This window comes from Microcaecilia unicolor, chromosome 11 (genome assembly GCF_901765095.1).
Source record: "Microcaecilia unicolor chromosome 11, aMicUni1.1, whole genome shotgun sequence".
In the NCBI taxonomy this organism is placed as follows: Eukaryota; Metazoa; Chordata; class Amphibia; order Gymnophiona; family Siphonopidae; genus Microcaecilia; species Microcaecilia unicolor.
The window spans coordinates 15335991-15349463 of record NC_044041.1 but is presented as its reverse complement, the minus strand read 5'-3'; the positions used below and the strand labels follow the sequence as shown (position 1 = coordinate 15349463).

The 13473-nt window shown below is 43.2% G+C and overlaps 1 protein-coding gene and 1 long non-coding RNA gene across 3 annotated transcripts in view; one reads left to right on the top strand and one right to left on the bottom strand.

Annotated features, from left to right (window-relative positions):
* The first annotated feature begins 4174 nt into the window (after positions 1–4174).
* LOC115479774 lies at positions 4175–8526 on the top strand. The gene is made up of 2 exons (XR_003943756.1): positions 4175–7202; positions 8231–8526. It is a non-coding gene; the product is annotated as an uncharacterized LOC115479774 (long non-coding RNA).
* The window catches only part of SEC14L2 (SEC14 like lipid binding 2), a 92019-nt gene continuing 86955 nt past the window's right edge, over positions 8410–13473 (bottom strand). For both annotated transcript variants that reach the window (XM_030217962.1, XM_030217963.1), the window contains one exon: positions 8410–9038. In XM_030217962.1, the coding sequence (XP_030073822.1) occupies positions 8920–9038 (119 nt within the window). In that variant the 3' untranslated portion in view covers positions 8410–8919. The remainder of the gene's footprint in view (positions 9039–13473) is intronic.

The window sequence follows — 13473 nt, the reverse complement described above, 5'->3', positions numbered from 1 at the left end:
TCGGTGAAGACCGAAGCAAAGAATTCATTTAATTTCTCCGCTACGGCTTTGTCCTCCTTGATCGCCCCTTTAACACCATTTTCGTCCAGCGGCCCAACCGACTCTTTGGCCGGTTTCCTGCTTTTAATGTATCTAAAAAAGTTTTTACTATGTATTTTTGCTTCCAACGCTAATTTCTTCTCAAAGTCCTTCTCATGACCAAATTCAAACAAATGATTGCAACTGGAAAGAACATATTACTTCTACAATTTGACATGTCAAGCGCTTTCGACATGGTTGATCATGGAATACTACTACATATCCTTGAGTACTTCGGAATTGGAAGAAACGTTCTCAATTGGTTCAAGGGATTCCTAACCACATGATCATACCAATTAACATGTAACTCGACTACTTCAGCCACATAGATACCTGAATGCGGAGTCCCACAGGGATCCCCCCTCTCACCGACTCTATTCAACTTAATTTTGATACCCTTGGCCAAACTATTATCAAACCAAAACCTCAACCCATACATATACGCAGACGACGTAACGATCTACATCCCATTTAAACAAGATCAAAAGGAAATTTCTAATGACATCAATCAAAGTCTCCATATCATGCATTCATGGGCGGATGCATTTCGGCTGAAACTTAACGCAGAAAAAACCCAATGCCTAATACTCACCTCTCAACATAACAAGAACAAATTCTCGCCATTAACACACCAAATCTGAACCTTCCAATTTCGAACACCCTAAAAATTCTTGGCGTTACCATCGATCGACACCTAACACTCGAGAGCCACGCGAAAAACACAACCAAGAAGATGTTCCACTCCATGTGGAAATTAAAAAGAGTAAGACCTTTCTTCCCAAGGACTGTTTTCCGTAACCTGGTACAATCAATGGTGCTCAGCCATCTAGACTACTGCAATGCACTCTATGCCGGCTGTAAAGAGCAAATAATCAAGAAACTTCAGACAGCCCAGAACACTGCAGCTAGACTCATATTCGGTAAAACAAAATATGAAAGTGCTAAACCCCTATGAGAAAAACTACACTGGCTCCCACTTAAAGAACGCATCACGTTCAAAATATGCTCCCTAGTTCACAAAATCATTCACGGAGATGCACCAGCCTACATGTCAGACCTGATAGACTTACCACCCAGGTATGCCAAAAGATCATCCCGCACATTCCTTAATCTGCACTTCCCTAACTGCAAAGGTCTGAAATACAAACTAACGCACGCGTCAAACTACACCTACTTGAGCTTACAGTTATGGAACGTATTGCCGCGCAACTTAAAAACGATTTACGAATTAACGAACTTCCACAAACTACTGAAGACCCATCTCTTTAACAAGGCATACCACAAAGATCAACCAATGTGATTATACACAACTCCTCCACATATATTCAGAACTGTCTTACAATATCTGTTTGTTATACCACTATCATGTTTTATCATTATCATGTTGCCCAAGATCCTTCTGTAACACTAAATGTCTCTATCTTCTAATATATTTCCACCATTCATGATTATTGTAAGCCACATTGAGCCTGCAAAGAGGTGGGAAAATGTGGGATACAAATGCAATAAATAAATAAATGTAATGTCATGGTGAGATTTTGATCTGATGAAGAGGATATAATTCCTGAAAGCTAAGCAAGAATTATAACAATAAATAAAGAGGTGTCAACTTATATTTCCGTGTTCTGCCCGGCTAGCACATTGTTATCTGAGAGAGAATAGTTCTGTGGTTGTAGAGCCTCATTTGATTCTACACCTCCCCCCCCCCCCCCCCCCCCAAACCAGGCTGGGTAGAAATCGCTCACTGTACAATTCCTCATTCTGCATTTTCTGAATATGTTAACAGTATCCTGCCACCAGCTGCAGCTGAAGGCTGATTTAGGGACATAAGCATTTTTCCTTTCTTTTCAGTAGTGTCTATGGGTGCTGCCTTGTTTGCACGAGTTTCACCGGGACTATGTGGATCCCTGGCTCCTGTTGCAGCACACCTGCCCTGCCAGCCAGCGCAGGGGTTGCCCGATGGCATAGAATTATTAAGCACCTCTCACGTGCGGTTTTGTCATCTCCACTGTTCCGTTTGCTTTGAACTGTGTGTGGAGGCCTGTTCTGTTTTTTTTGTTTGTTTGTTTGTTTGAGTGTTGTGGCGCCATCTAGCGGAAAGTCTTTGGTTCAGTTTCTGGGCTGAGTCTGGCCATGGCTGGAGATGGTCTGTAGGCCATGTTTTCTCGATGTTTTGCCTACATTGCCCTCTTCTGTTAAGATACTACAGTATGTGGATGATCTTTTGTTATGTGCTCCTATCGAATCCCTGGATCAAGATCAGTGGACTGGCATCAAGGCTCTAACAAATGAAAGTGCTTAAAATGTGAGAGTGAGATACTTTCCTAATGAGTGATACTCGTTATCTCTGGTATTAGCAGGAGCGGGATGAACTAAAAATGGTCTTTGGAATGGCCCTCACTGACAATGTGGCTTATAATCCTGATTATTGAAAGAGGAGGTGAGGTCTGAACCTTTGGATTTTGAGATTGGCTTTCTGTCATTTGCCAGAGGCCCATTTCTGCTCCAGAGATCAGTGGTATAGGGTTGAATTTTCAAAAGGTAGAGCACAGAGAGTGCAGTGGCAAAGAGCTTATTCTTCTCACCACAACTAGACTGTGGAGTCCCTCAGACTGTGAACTTTCAAGGACAGTTGAACATGTATCTTCTGCCACTGGCCAAGCTTATATAGGGGAGGAGGTAAAGGAGCACTGGACATGAACAGTCCAGAAAGTGTGACTGAACTGTAAAATTGCTTCAGGAAAGTGGAAAGGCAGCTGGTCAAGAATATGCTTGGTTTGAGACAGCAGAGGACAGAGAGGTGGTGAGCTGTTCCCTGGAGATTAAAGGAAGAAGGCGATGGTACCAAAATCAGAGAGAGCGAGAGAGGTTTTGGGTGCTTTGGAAGCCAGATTGAGTATGAAACATTGGATCTCTGTCGTGGTAAAAGCTGCCTTTTTAAATGTTTGGAACATGAGTCAATTTTTGGACAGGAAGGATCTGATTACAATAGTCTACATTTTTATGATGGCTCACGTGATTTGTTATGAAGCTCTTAAGGTAGTGGAGAAGGTTGCAGCTAATTCAGAATACCACAGCAAGCCTTGGGTCAGTGGGTAGTTGCTACAGAGTATTACCCTGGTACTGGAAGTCTTATGTTGGCATCCAACAGAGCAGAGGTCCTATTTTAAGAGCACAATGAATAATGGTGAACCACCTTGAAGGCTTATATACCTGGTGTATACTCTGCTCTTGTTGACAGTATGAGAATTGGTGTGGTAAGCAAGACTAGATGCGGATAAAAGAACATTCTCAGTACGGTAGAATGGGCAGACTCAGAAACTGAAATCTATTAAGAATGGAGTGGAGGAGTGACCTAGTGGTTAGAGCACTGGTTTTACAATCCAGAGGTGGCCAGTTCAAATCCCACTGCTGCTCCTTATGATCTTGGGCAAGTCACTTAACCCTCCCACAGAGAAATATCCAGTGTACCTGAATGTAACTCACCTTGAGCTACTACTGAAAAAGTTGTGAGCAAAATCTAAATGAACAATGTTAATGGAACTGAAAACTGTGTAGGACTTTGATTGTTTTGTTGGTTGAGGATGTTTTTGGAGGGGGGGAGGGTTAGATAAGAGAAGTGGATCTGAAAGAGATTACGAGTTGCTAAAGTGTGATATATGATGCCTAGGATTGACAGGGTTGTTGTTGTAAGAGATGGGGGAGGATTTGGTTATGATGTATGGATTATTGATGATGTTGTACAAATGCATATATATTTATATAAATACATAAGTAAAATGAATGAATGTAAGAAGTATAAAAGTACAAGGGACATGCAATGAAGCAACTAAGTACTAAATTTAAAACAAATTGGAGAAAATGTTTTTTTTAATTCAACGTGTAAATAAGCTCTAGAATTTGTTATTAGAGAATGTGGTAAAAGTGGTTAGCATAACAGGGTTTAAAAAAAGGTTTGGACAAGTTCCTAAAAGAAAAGTCAATAAACCATTATTAAGATGGACTTGGGGAAATCCGCTTATTCCTGGGATAAGCAGCATGAAATCTATTTACTGTTTTGGGATCCTGCCAGATACTTGTGACCTGGTTTGGCTACTGTTGGAAACAAGATACTGGGTCTGATAGACCTTCTGTCTGTCCTATTATGGCAGTTTATGTACTTATGTCATAGAAATTAGGATTTTTAATTTCAGAGGGGGTGTCATACCGTAGAAGCCCAGAATAACAAACTTTAATAATTGTAATGTAATTTTCAGTGATATAATTGATAACTATCTAATAAAGGGCCCTGGATAATTAGGTATGTTTCTTGGCTAATGTGCACTTCTGGTTGCTGTTGACCACTAAACGTTTGGAAGTGTCTGCTTCTGTAGATCAGGATTGAAGGACACTGGCTGAGCTGACCACTATGATTTATCATGAACTTCAGTCAGGGGTTTCCAGCTGTATCAGAGCCAGGGCCATGCCTTTATTTGCAACTATCCAGATATCTCCGCCTTCGCCCTCACCCTCTATCCCCTTCCAACCCAATGCACTCACCAAAGCTTCCAAATAACCCAGTTCCAAGAGGGAGAAATGAAGCCAGTCCTAGATTTCTGACAAACCCTATCCTGATGCCTCATGTGACTTGCAGCATGGATTTCAACGGGAAGAACGGGGGAGGGGGTTACTACAAATCCCCCACTGTGTTGGGCTGTAAATTTAAAAATCAGGATTGCCCAAAAAGGCTCCCTCTTGGAACTGGATAACTTAGAATCTGTAAGGTGTTAGCCTTGCTCAATGATTTTGATTTCTCCTGCCCCTAAGCCTTCAGGAACCGCTAATGCCAAGCAGATTTTTTTCTACTTTATATACCTCCAAAGACGTGATCCAGGAATCAAATACAGATCACTTCAGTGCAGTGGCGTAGTTAGGTGGGGCCATGGGGGCCTGGGCCCCCTCAAATTTGCTCTGGGCCCCTGGTTGGCTGTCGGGGTTCCCCAACCCCCGAGTTGAAGACTTCGTTCAGTGCTGGTCTGTGGTGGCACTGCTGCATTGTGCCAGAGACCAGCGCTGGACAAAGTCTTCAGCCCCGCCAGCCAAGGTATTTGTGGTGGCAGTGCTTCAGCTAGCAGGGGTTAGGGACCCCCACTAGCCAAGATGTTACAGCGGAGGGGCGAGGCGGTGGCAGGGGGGGGCAGCAGCGGGGTGGTAGACAAAATGTGCCCCCCACCTTGGGCTCTGGCCCCCTCCCGCCTCGAGGTCTGGCTATGCCCCTGCTTCAGTGGCACTGCTACTGCCCCACTTACTAGCCTATATATTTTTAAATATAGCTGTTGTCTTCTATAGGTGACTAAACATGTTTTGATTATTGTATTTTAACTCCGTGATTTGAAAGGTTATCATTGCTTTGTTCTAATCCTTTGCCTTCAGCTTTTGGGGGTAATGCCACTTATTGCCATGATCACAGAAAAATGGTACATATGTATTTCACAAATGACAAATTATTGATGTCGTTTTTCCAGTAATAGGTGTATTTTAAGGTAGGGACTTTTCTACCCCGGAACAGGAGAAACCAGAGCCAAGGTAGCCTGGGGACCAGGCGAGGTGAGGTCTGAAAAGATTCAACTGAACCACTCTCCAAACATCAAGGTCAACAGTACACCTCCTTGGGAGGACCTGTCAAAAACCACGCCGTCATGATGTCAAGAAGCGAAAGGGAGCGCGTGCGGGAGACCAAGGCGACGAGACAACGTAGCAAAGCGGCTTCCCATTGGGCCCCGGCACTTGGCACGCTCTGCAACTGGCTCCAGCGTCGCATCCAATCAGAGGCTGACTTTCTAGCCGACCGGCGCCACGTGACGTTTCCAGTTTTTTTTTAAACCCGCTGTTATGTTGCGGGCGCCGGGTGGTGCTAGAGTCGTTTTTTTCTTTTAATGCCACCAGGAATCAAGACAGACCAGCTGTAAATTACACATTTAGTTTTCTCAAGGGTCTCAGAGACTTCAGAAAGGAGCCAACAAAACTCTCCTTTCATTTATACTGTGTTCTCTAAGCAGGCGCTGTGGAGAGGCAGCAACGGGTTTGTGCTGTAGAACCCCTCGCTCTGTCCACCCCTACACCCAGCTCTTTGCAGTCCTCTGCCCCATGTGAGAAAGGAAAAGAGAGCCAGTGCTTGTGACCATCTGATGCAAATGTGTAGGTTCTGCCAGGGTTTCCTTAGCATTTTCTTCCAGAGCTGGGGATAAAATATCCATTCCCTCTACTCTGACTGGCACAACTCCTGCTAACATGGTCCAGATATAGACCCAGAAACTCAGAGTAGCTGCAAAACACAGCATGCGCACTCTCTCGTCTTGGCTATCAATCTCACACTCTTCTCTCCCATGTGGTTTGGATTTTTTTCTTGATTACATGACCTTAGGACTGTGAATGTCCATTTAAACATTTGCATGAAGATAATTTTATAGCAGGCTACCTATGTGCAAAGGTACAGTAGGCGCCTGTGTTTTTATAAAATACTAGGAGCAAAGCAGCAGAAATCAAACCTAGAGTGAAGCTGCTTGTGCGTGTGAAGTAGTATGTTCAGTCAAACATATTTCATAAACGTGGAAATCTCTCTTTCGCGGTAAAAGATTTTTTTAAATTATAAAACATCCTGTATAAAATTATCCCCTTAGTCCTTGGGGTACCAGACTTGGAAACCTTGGAAGTTATGGAGAAAAGAAATTGATTTACACTAAGGCTTCTGTTACTAAACCGCACTAATGATTCCCAGAGTGTTAGTAAAAGAGGCTCTAAGCTTGCACTGATACAAAGAGGATGCTTAACCTTCTCCCATCTTTACTTACTTCTCTCTTGTGCTCACTAGAAATGCTATGTTCTTTGCTGACATGAATCCCTAAAATCCTGCCACCCTGAGTGCCAAAGGCATAATGATACTGATGTTGTAGCCCCCTTCCCCCCAAACCCAGAGAACTGTTATAGTACCACTTAGTATAATTGTGGTTTGTTTAAACTAGTCTATGGATCATTTTTATTTCTAAACTGTATAATTTTCTATGATGGGTGCATAAGGTGAATATAAAGGTTTGAGTCTCGCCTTGCTGTTTAAACTTAGTGGACCTTGACCTTTGGTAAGCAGAGTGAATTGATTTGCACTTTTCTGACAACTGACAGGTCAGTTATGACCCATGAACTGCATAGCTAAAAGGCTCAAACTTAAAATACCTGAAAGCTGCATCTTTCAGTGCTCTCTGTACTTTCTGCTGGAAACTGTGAATTTGAGGTCATGCTGATTCAGCAAGGAGCACTCTTCGCCTCCCTGACAGAATTGGTGCCATTGACTCTATATCACAAGGACATTAAGAATGTACACTGTTTGAAAGTGAAGCTGTGTTGAGATTTCTAGACAAAACAATGATAAGACTGAGTTTTGGAGAAATTCCCGTAACAAAGTGACGGCTACAATCTCCTGTAAGAGAAACCTTGGACTTGTTATAAGATGCTGTGTTCCGTAAACATTTAGATTATTATTATTATTATTAGCATTTGTATAGTGCTACCAGACGCACGCAGCGCTGAACACCTGACATAAAGAGAGACAGTCCTGGCTCAAGAGAGCTTACAATCTAAATAATACAGACAGACATTGCGTTCTGTATTCCATAACATTCAGATAGTGTTTTTCATTTTATGTAAACAATGAAGTAAGACAGAAATTAGCTGAACTAAGACAGAAATTAGAAGAATTTGCAAGGTTGTATGATTTGGGAGGGAAATGATGCCCAATTCACTGTATATAAGGCACTGTTGTATTGTATTAGACAGAGGCTGAGATGATCAACAGTGAGTAGGTCTTTACCGCGTTGGTCTCTCTCTCCCTAACAAATTGCTATTTGTTATTGCCTGATTGCTTTGTTATTATCTAAACTGGTAAGGAATAAAGATTTTTCCCTTGGAAGAAACATAGCCTCTGTTTTCTCTGTCACCCCATATCTTAGGGGTGGCTGGTCCACTGTATCTTGGGGTGGGTGTAATGAGGCAGAAAACCCTATTGGTATATTTCTTATTGTAAGTAGAAAGGCCAGAGAAAGAATTACCACATATTATAGCCTGAGACTGGGTGGTTAGCAGAGGGGACCATATAACCCCAGACTCCACTATAAACAAGAGCTAAGCCCATGGATCATGAAGGAAAATGTAATGTTTGCTGTGAATGTACTTTTTGAACAGTATGAAGAATGCAGAGCTATCTTTGTATCCTCAGAAAATCTGTAGGGGAAAATAAGTGCTTATTCAAGGTGACTCCTGAGCATCCAGGGCCATTTAGTTACCCTTTGTTAGGCTGTATTCTGTACCCACTGGGCCTCCTCCCTACTGCTCCAACACTCCCTCCACCTCAGATGCAGCTGAGTATTTCCAGCAAGCAGGTAGGATATGGAATTTATTCCTATGCCCCCATCCATAAAAAAAAAAACAACAACCCAGCTTCCTGTCCTCCCATTTCTACTAGCCCTGACGCCCAGAATAACTGGTGCAGTGTTGCAGAATGATAAAGACTTAACTGTCCAATATGCATAGAAATCAGGCAGACATCAAAACACCTCCTCCTCGATGCAGCTAGCTCTGGGTATTCATTCAGCAAAAATATCTACTCTGTAGTGGGAAATAGTGTTACAAAAGTAATTTGTAAGAAAGGTCTGGCAGCTCCCTTTCACAATCTATCAAGAAACAAGAAGTCACTTGTCTAGAGGAACTATGGGAGAAGACATTTTTGCCAAGGGATTTCTGTGCATGACAAGAGAGTGGCAGGAGTGAGAGTGGCTGCACTGGGCCTCATAGGAGAGGCTGAGGTTTCTCTCAGTCATTGAGCTGTTGGATCTGTTCTTCTGATGCCTTGTCTGGCAGCAGAACCTCCACGGAGAAGTTGACCTTTTTGGACTTGAGGAAACTGTAGGTGTTGTCAAACCGTAGAACATCTGAAAGAGAGAGTGTGAGGGTAAAAATAGCAAAATAAGGAGGATCCATTCTTCCTTAAAGCTGTGGCATCACCCATCACCTTGTCTGGTGGATGATGCCACAGAGACTGAAAAATCCAGATTCATCCAGACTGGAGTGAAGAGATAGTAAGTAGAATTCTGAAATAACCAGCATACCCAGAGAGACTTCCAGGTAAAACTCAGGTGTAAAGATGGGACGTACTTCTGCTAAATGGGGGAAGAGTAGCCAGCTGCAGGGTCTTGGGTCAATCTGGTGGCTCTCCTTCCCCTTTCACACCTACCTCAATCTTCCCTGTTCACTTATGCATCCTCATTACCCTTCTTTCTCATCTCCCCTGCATCCCTTCCCATGATCTCTTTCATGCTCTGTATTTGCTTATTATTTTTAACCTTTACATGGACCATCTTATACTCAGTCCATCACTTTCACTGTAACCTTAACCATTTCTAACATACTTTACCAGAAAAGTGTGGCATTAATATACAATGATGTCTGTTCTTTCAAAAAATAAGCACAAAGTTGACTGCAGATGGTGTCACATTGACAACTCTTTTCTACTGGACATGCTTTAACCGGGCAATAATTTAGTTTATGTTCTACTGACTGGTCAATATTTCTTTTATTTATTTTTGCATCGTTGTCTAATTTCACTGCTAGCACCAATGAACAGTTTTACTAGATTAAAGGAATTTGTCTCCATGCTGATGAAAACTGGATTCTATCTAGACTGTGACACCTTGATTGGACCAGCACAAGAACCACCCAAAACTATTATTCGTCATCTGAATGGATTATGTAACCCCCTAGGGGTTACTATGGTGATGAGAGTAGTGAAGCTGCCTATGGTGGGCTGAGTTGAGAGACTGATACAGTTGTGGACAAGGAAGTTTGATTAACAGAAGATGGTGTGACATCACAAAACTGAAGCCTGCCCACCCATGGAGGTTTTCGTTTTCCACAATGCAGCAGCTGCTGTCATCTTGGTACACTCAAACCAATGTAACTGATAGGGTGACATGCTCCGCCTACTGGCTTCAGGCCAGATAATGGTCCAAGCATATTCCTGCCGTCTCCTGTTAATGAAAACTCCTTGGTTGTTGATGTTATGGAAATATGATTGACAATGTTCTTATTATGGGGGGTGGGGGTGGGGTTTGGATGGGTACATCTGCCATACTGAGAGCAAGGTCTGGTTGCACAAACCCTTGTCAGGACCTGTACAGTGAGGGGGTATCCTGCCAGGCATAATAAACAGGGGCTGCTGTGACAGTGTAATCTCTGCTGAAAGAGGTCAAAGCAAAAGGGCTACAGAGGAGGGATAGACAGAATGTCCCCCCCCCCCCCCCCCCCGCCCCCAGTGAGTGGAACAGGGACAGACCTGTTCGGGCCCAGAGGTGAGTGAAAGGAACTGCACCTCTAGGGAAGAAGGACAGACAGGGAGATCTGGTCCTGGATACAGTCCGGCAGCTAGGGAAAAGCCCAGCAGGAAACTTGTCTGGCAGGGAAGCGGACAAGCTGCAGCTTCGGACTGTGCTGCCTGATAGGATGGGCTTGGAAGTAGAGAGCTGAGTGGACACTGAAAGAATCTGAATCTGCGGGATTTTCCATCTGATTAATGCCCCAGGATTTCCCCCGAGGGGATAGAGTTATGACAGTTAAGCAGACCTGTTGCTGAACATTCTTGTTTAAAGTTCTGTTAGTAGAAGTTCAAGAATTTACAAAAGCAGCTCCTGGAGTAATTTTTTTCCTGGGACTGTTAAAGTGATAAAGGTGGTGGTTTAACCCCCCCTCCCCCCTGCCTATTGGGATTTATCCTGGCCCCAGCCAGCGCCCAGCTCAAAAGAGACTTTACCTTTGTACGCCCTGGTCTGGGGGACTGTCTGGAGGGGAACCAGGGTTGCAAGAAGAAGGGATGTTAGTGCTCTCCAAAGCTCATGGACAATATCTTGGAATTATTCTTAATGCTAATCCAAAGCAAGGTGCCATTATTTGCAAACACATCAGTTTTCTCCAGACCTAGCACAGCTATCTAGGACTCCGTCTGTCAAATCTTAATTAAAGGGTGGGATTTCAATCCTGATACTCAAATCACTCGCAGTTTAAGACTCAGAGAATCAAGAAGGCCTAGTACAAGCCTGTCTGGTATGAAATCCAGTTGTGAAGAGCTTCTACAAACATTAATTCATTGTTTAAAAAATGCGGTCCTGTGGACTGTGAGCCAGCTAAAAGTTGCCACACCGTTCCCTTCCACCAGTGTTTGTTCTGTGCACAGCTAACACTACAATGAACCAGTTAGAAAGTAGTGTTGTGAAATCTAGAAACCAAAGCTTAGATTCTTTGAAACTTTTCTCAAATGTAGACAAGCAGGTTTCGTGTTTAAGCCGCAATGGCAGGCTATTCCATTCAATGGTTCCATGAATGGAGAATGTGCATGTCCATGTAATTTTCAAACGCACAGGTCAGAGAAATGCACAGGTCAAAGTCCCAGCATGACAAGTTCACTTTTATGTTGAGATCTCAGAGGTCGAGTAGGTAAATACCATTTTACAGCATTCCTTAAATAATAAGCAGAATCATGATAAAGAGCCTGATGAACCATCACCAATAATTTATACAAGATCCCGCTATGCACTGGTAACCATTTCAAACACCTCATATGCAGGATTATGCGTTTGGACTGTGAAAGGCCCAATAACAACTGCACAACCAAATTCATAGTCACCTGAAGCGCTTGAAGTCAAAACCCTGGTAATCCTAGGTAAACAATGCTGCAATAATCCATACTACTGAATACCATTGTCTGCAACACTTTTTTTTAAATCAGCCCAAGGCAAAATATATTTCAATTTACTCAACATTCTCAGCTTATAGGATATAGTCTGCATTAAAGCTTGTATCTGAGGGGTCACATGATGCCATGATAGCTAGCGGGTGTCAAAGAGCCAAGGTCCCAAGCTCCCTAAATAACATCTTGATCGTGAGCTGTCCTAGCAGCACTTTAATAGCAGATTCTTCTTTCTGAAGACCCCTGGTCCAGAGGGATGGCTTTTGTTATCACTGGTGGTCCCGTATGTCCTTGAAAATACTTCAGAAAGACGGATCTTGAGGCCACGTGTGGGACGGCAAAATGGCGGGTCCCAGAGCCAGCCTTTGGTGAGTTTGGTTTGGGCTGCTGAGATCGCTGCCAAAGTGACGGCACTGCTGGAATCTTCCGTGGGTAGAAAGTTGCAGATCTGCTTGAGTCTGTGGATGGTAAGCTGGAATCTTTCAGAACTGATCTTTTGGACTATAATGCCTTTCGGACGTTGAGGACAAGTTGCAGCAGCATAATTGCCGACACCAGGACAGGCAGCTTAAACTAGTTCAGAGGACAAGATTAATGATTTGGAGAACCGGTCTTATCTGAGTAATCTCCGGCTGGTCGGTCTCCCAGAATCAATTAAAGACTCAGAGTTGTGCAGTTTTTTTGAAAGCTGGCTGCCTAAAGTCTTGAATCTCCAATCTGTTGCTGGTCCCTTGCACATTGAGTGTGCCCATCACCTGAGGCAGAGGAGGCCTGCAGATCCTCGTCTTTGGAAAGTTATTTTCAAGCTATTAAATTTTTGTCCACAAGCAAGAGATTTTGAGAGCACTGTGACTTACCGGCCCTCTTCACTATGAGAATCACAGAATACTGTGTTTTCAACATCTCTCCATGGCGGTGTCTCAAGCTCAAGACCTTCACCACAGCTTGTAATTTGCTTTACTCAAAAAAGGTGCCATCAACCCTGCTGTACCCAGCGCGTTTGAGAATCTTCCATGCAGGCAAGACACACCACTTCGGCCACAGAGGCCTTACAGTTTGCTAATCAACTGGAATCACCATCTGCTCCATTCGTGAGGAGCTTTGAGGAGTAGGAAGATACATGCCTTGTCTCTCCGCATGGGCATCTGCTTCGCTGGAGCCTTGTTTGGCCAGTACAGATGGGCTGCCTCTCTTTTTTCCTATGGTTATTTGTCAAATACACTGTTGGTTTTAATGGTCTGTTCTCTTTGTATGGATATTAACAGGAATTTTCAGTTGTTGTTTTGTTTGTTTTTTTAATATACCACTTCTTGGCATGGTGACATTGTTGTGGACCTGTGTCTTTGGCTTATTTTGGCTCTTTATTTCCACTACCTTAGGAGCTTCCTGGATTTTGTTTTATAACTGACACTACCTGTTTGGGGTTTTTTTTTTTTTGTTTTTGGGCTGGTTTTACTTTGTCTTGGTTTAGTTCCTGGGATTTCTGTTTATCTTTTGAGGCTCATTCCTTTTGTTATAATGTGTATTCATTGACTTTTTATTTCTTATAAGGAGCCTGGGGAGGGGGAATGGAACCGGTTTCTGAGTGGCCTTAGTCAGGTATTGTTAGAAAGGGGATGGTTATGGTT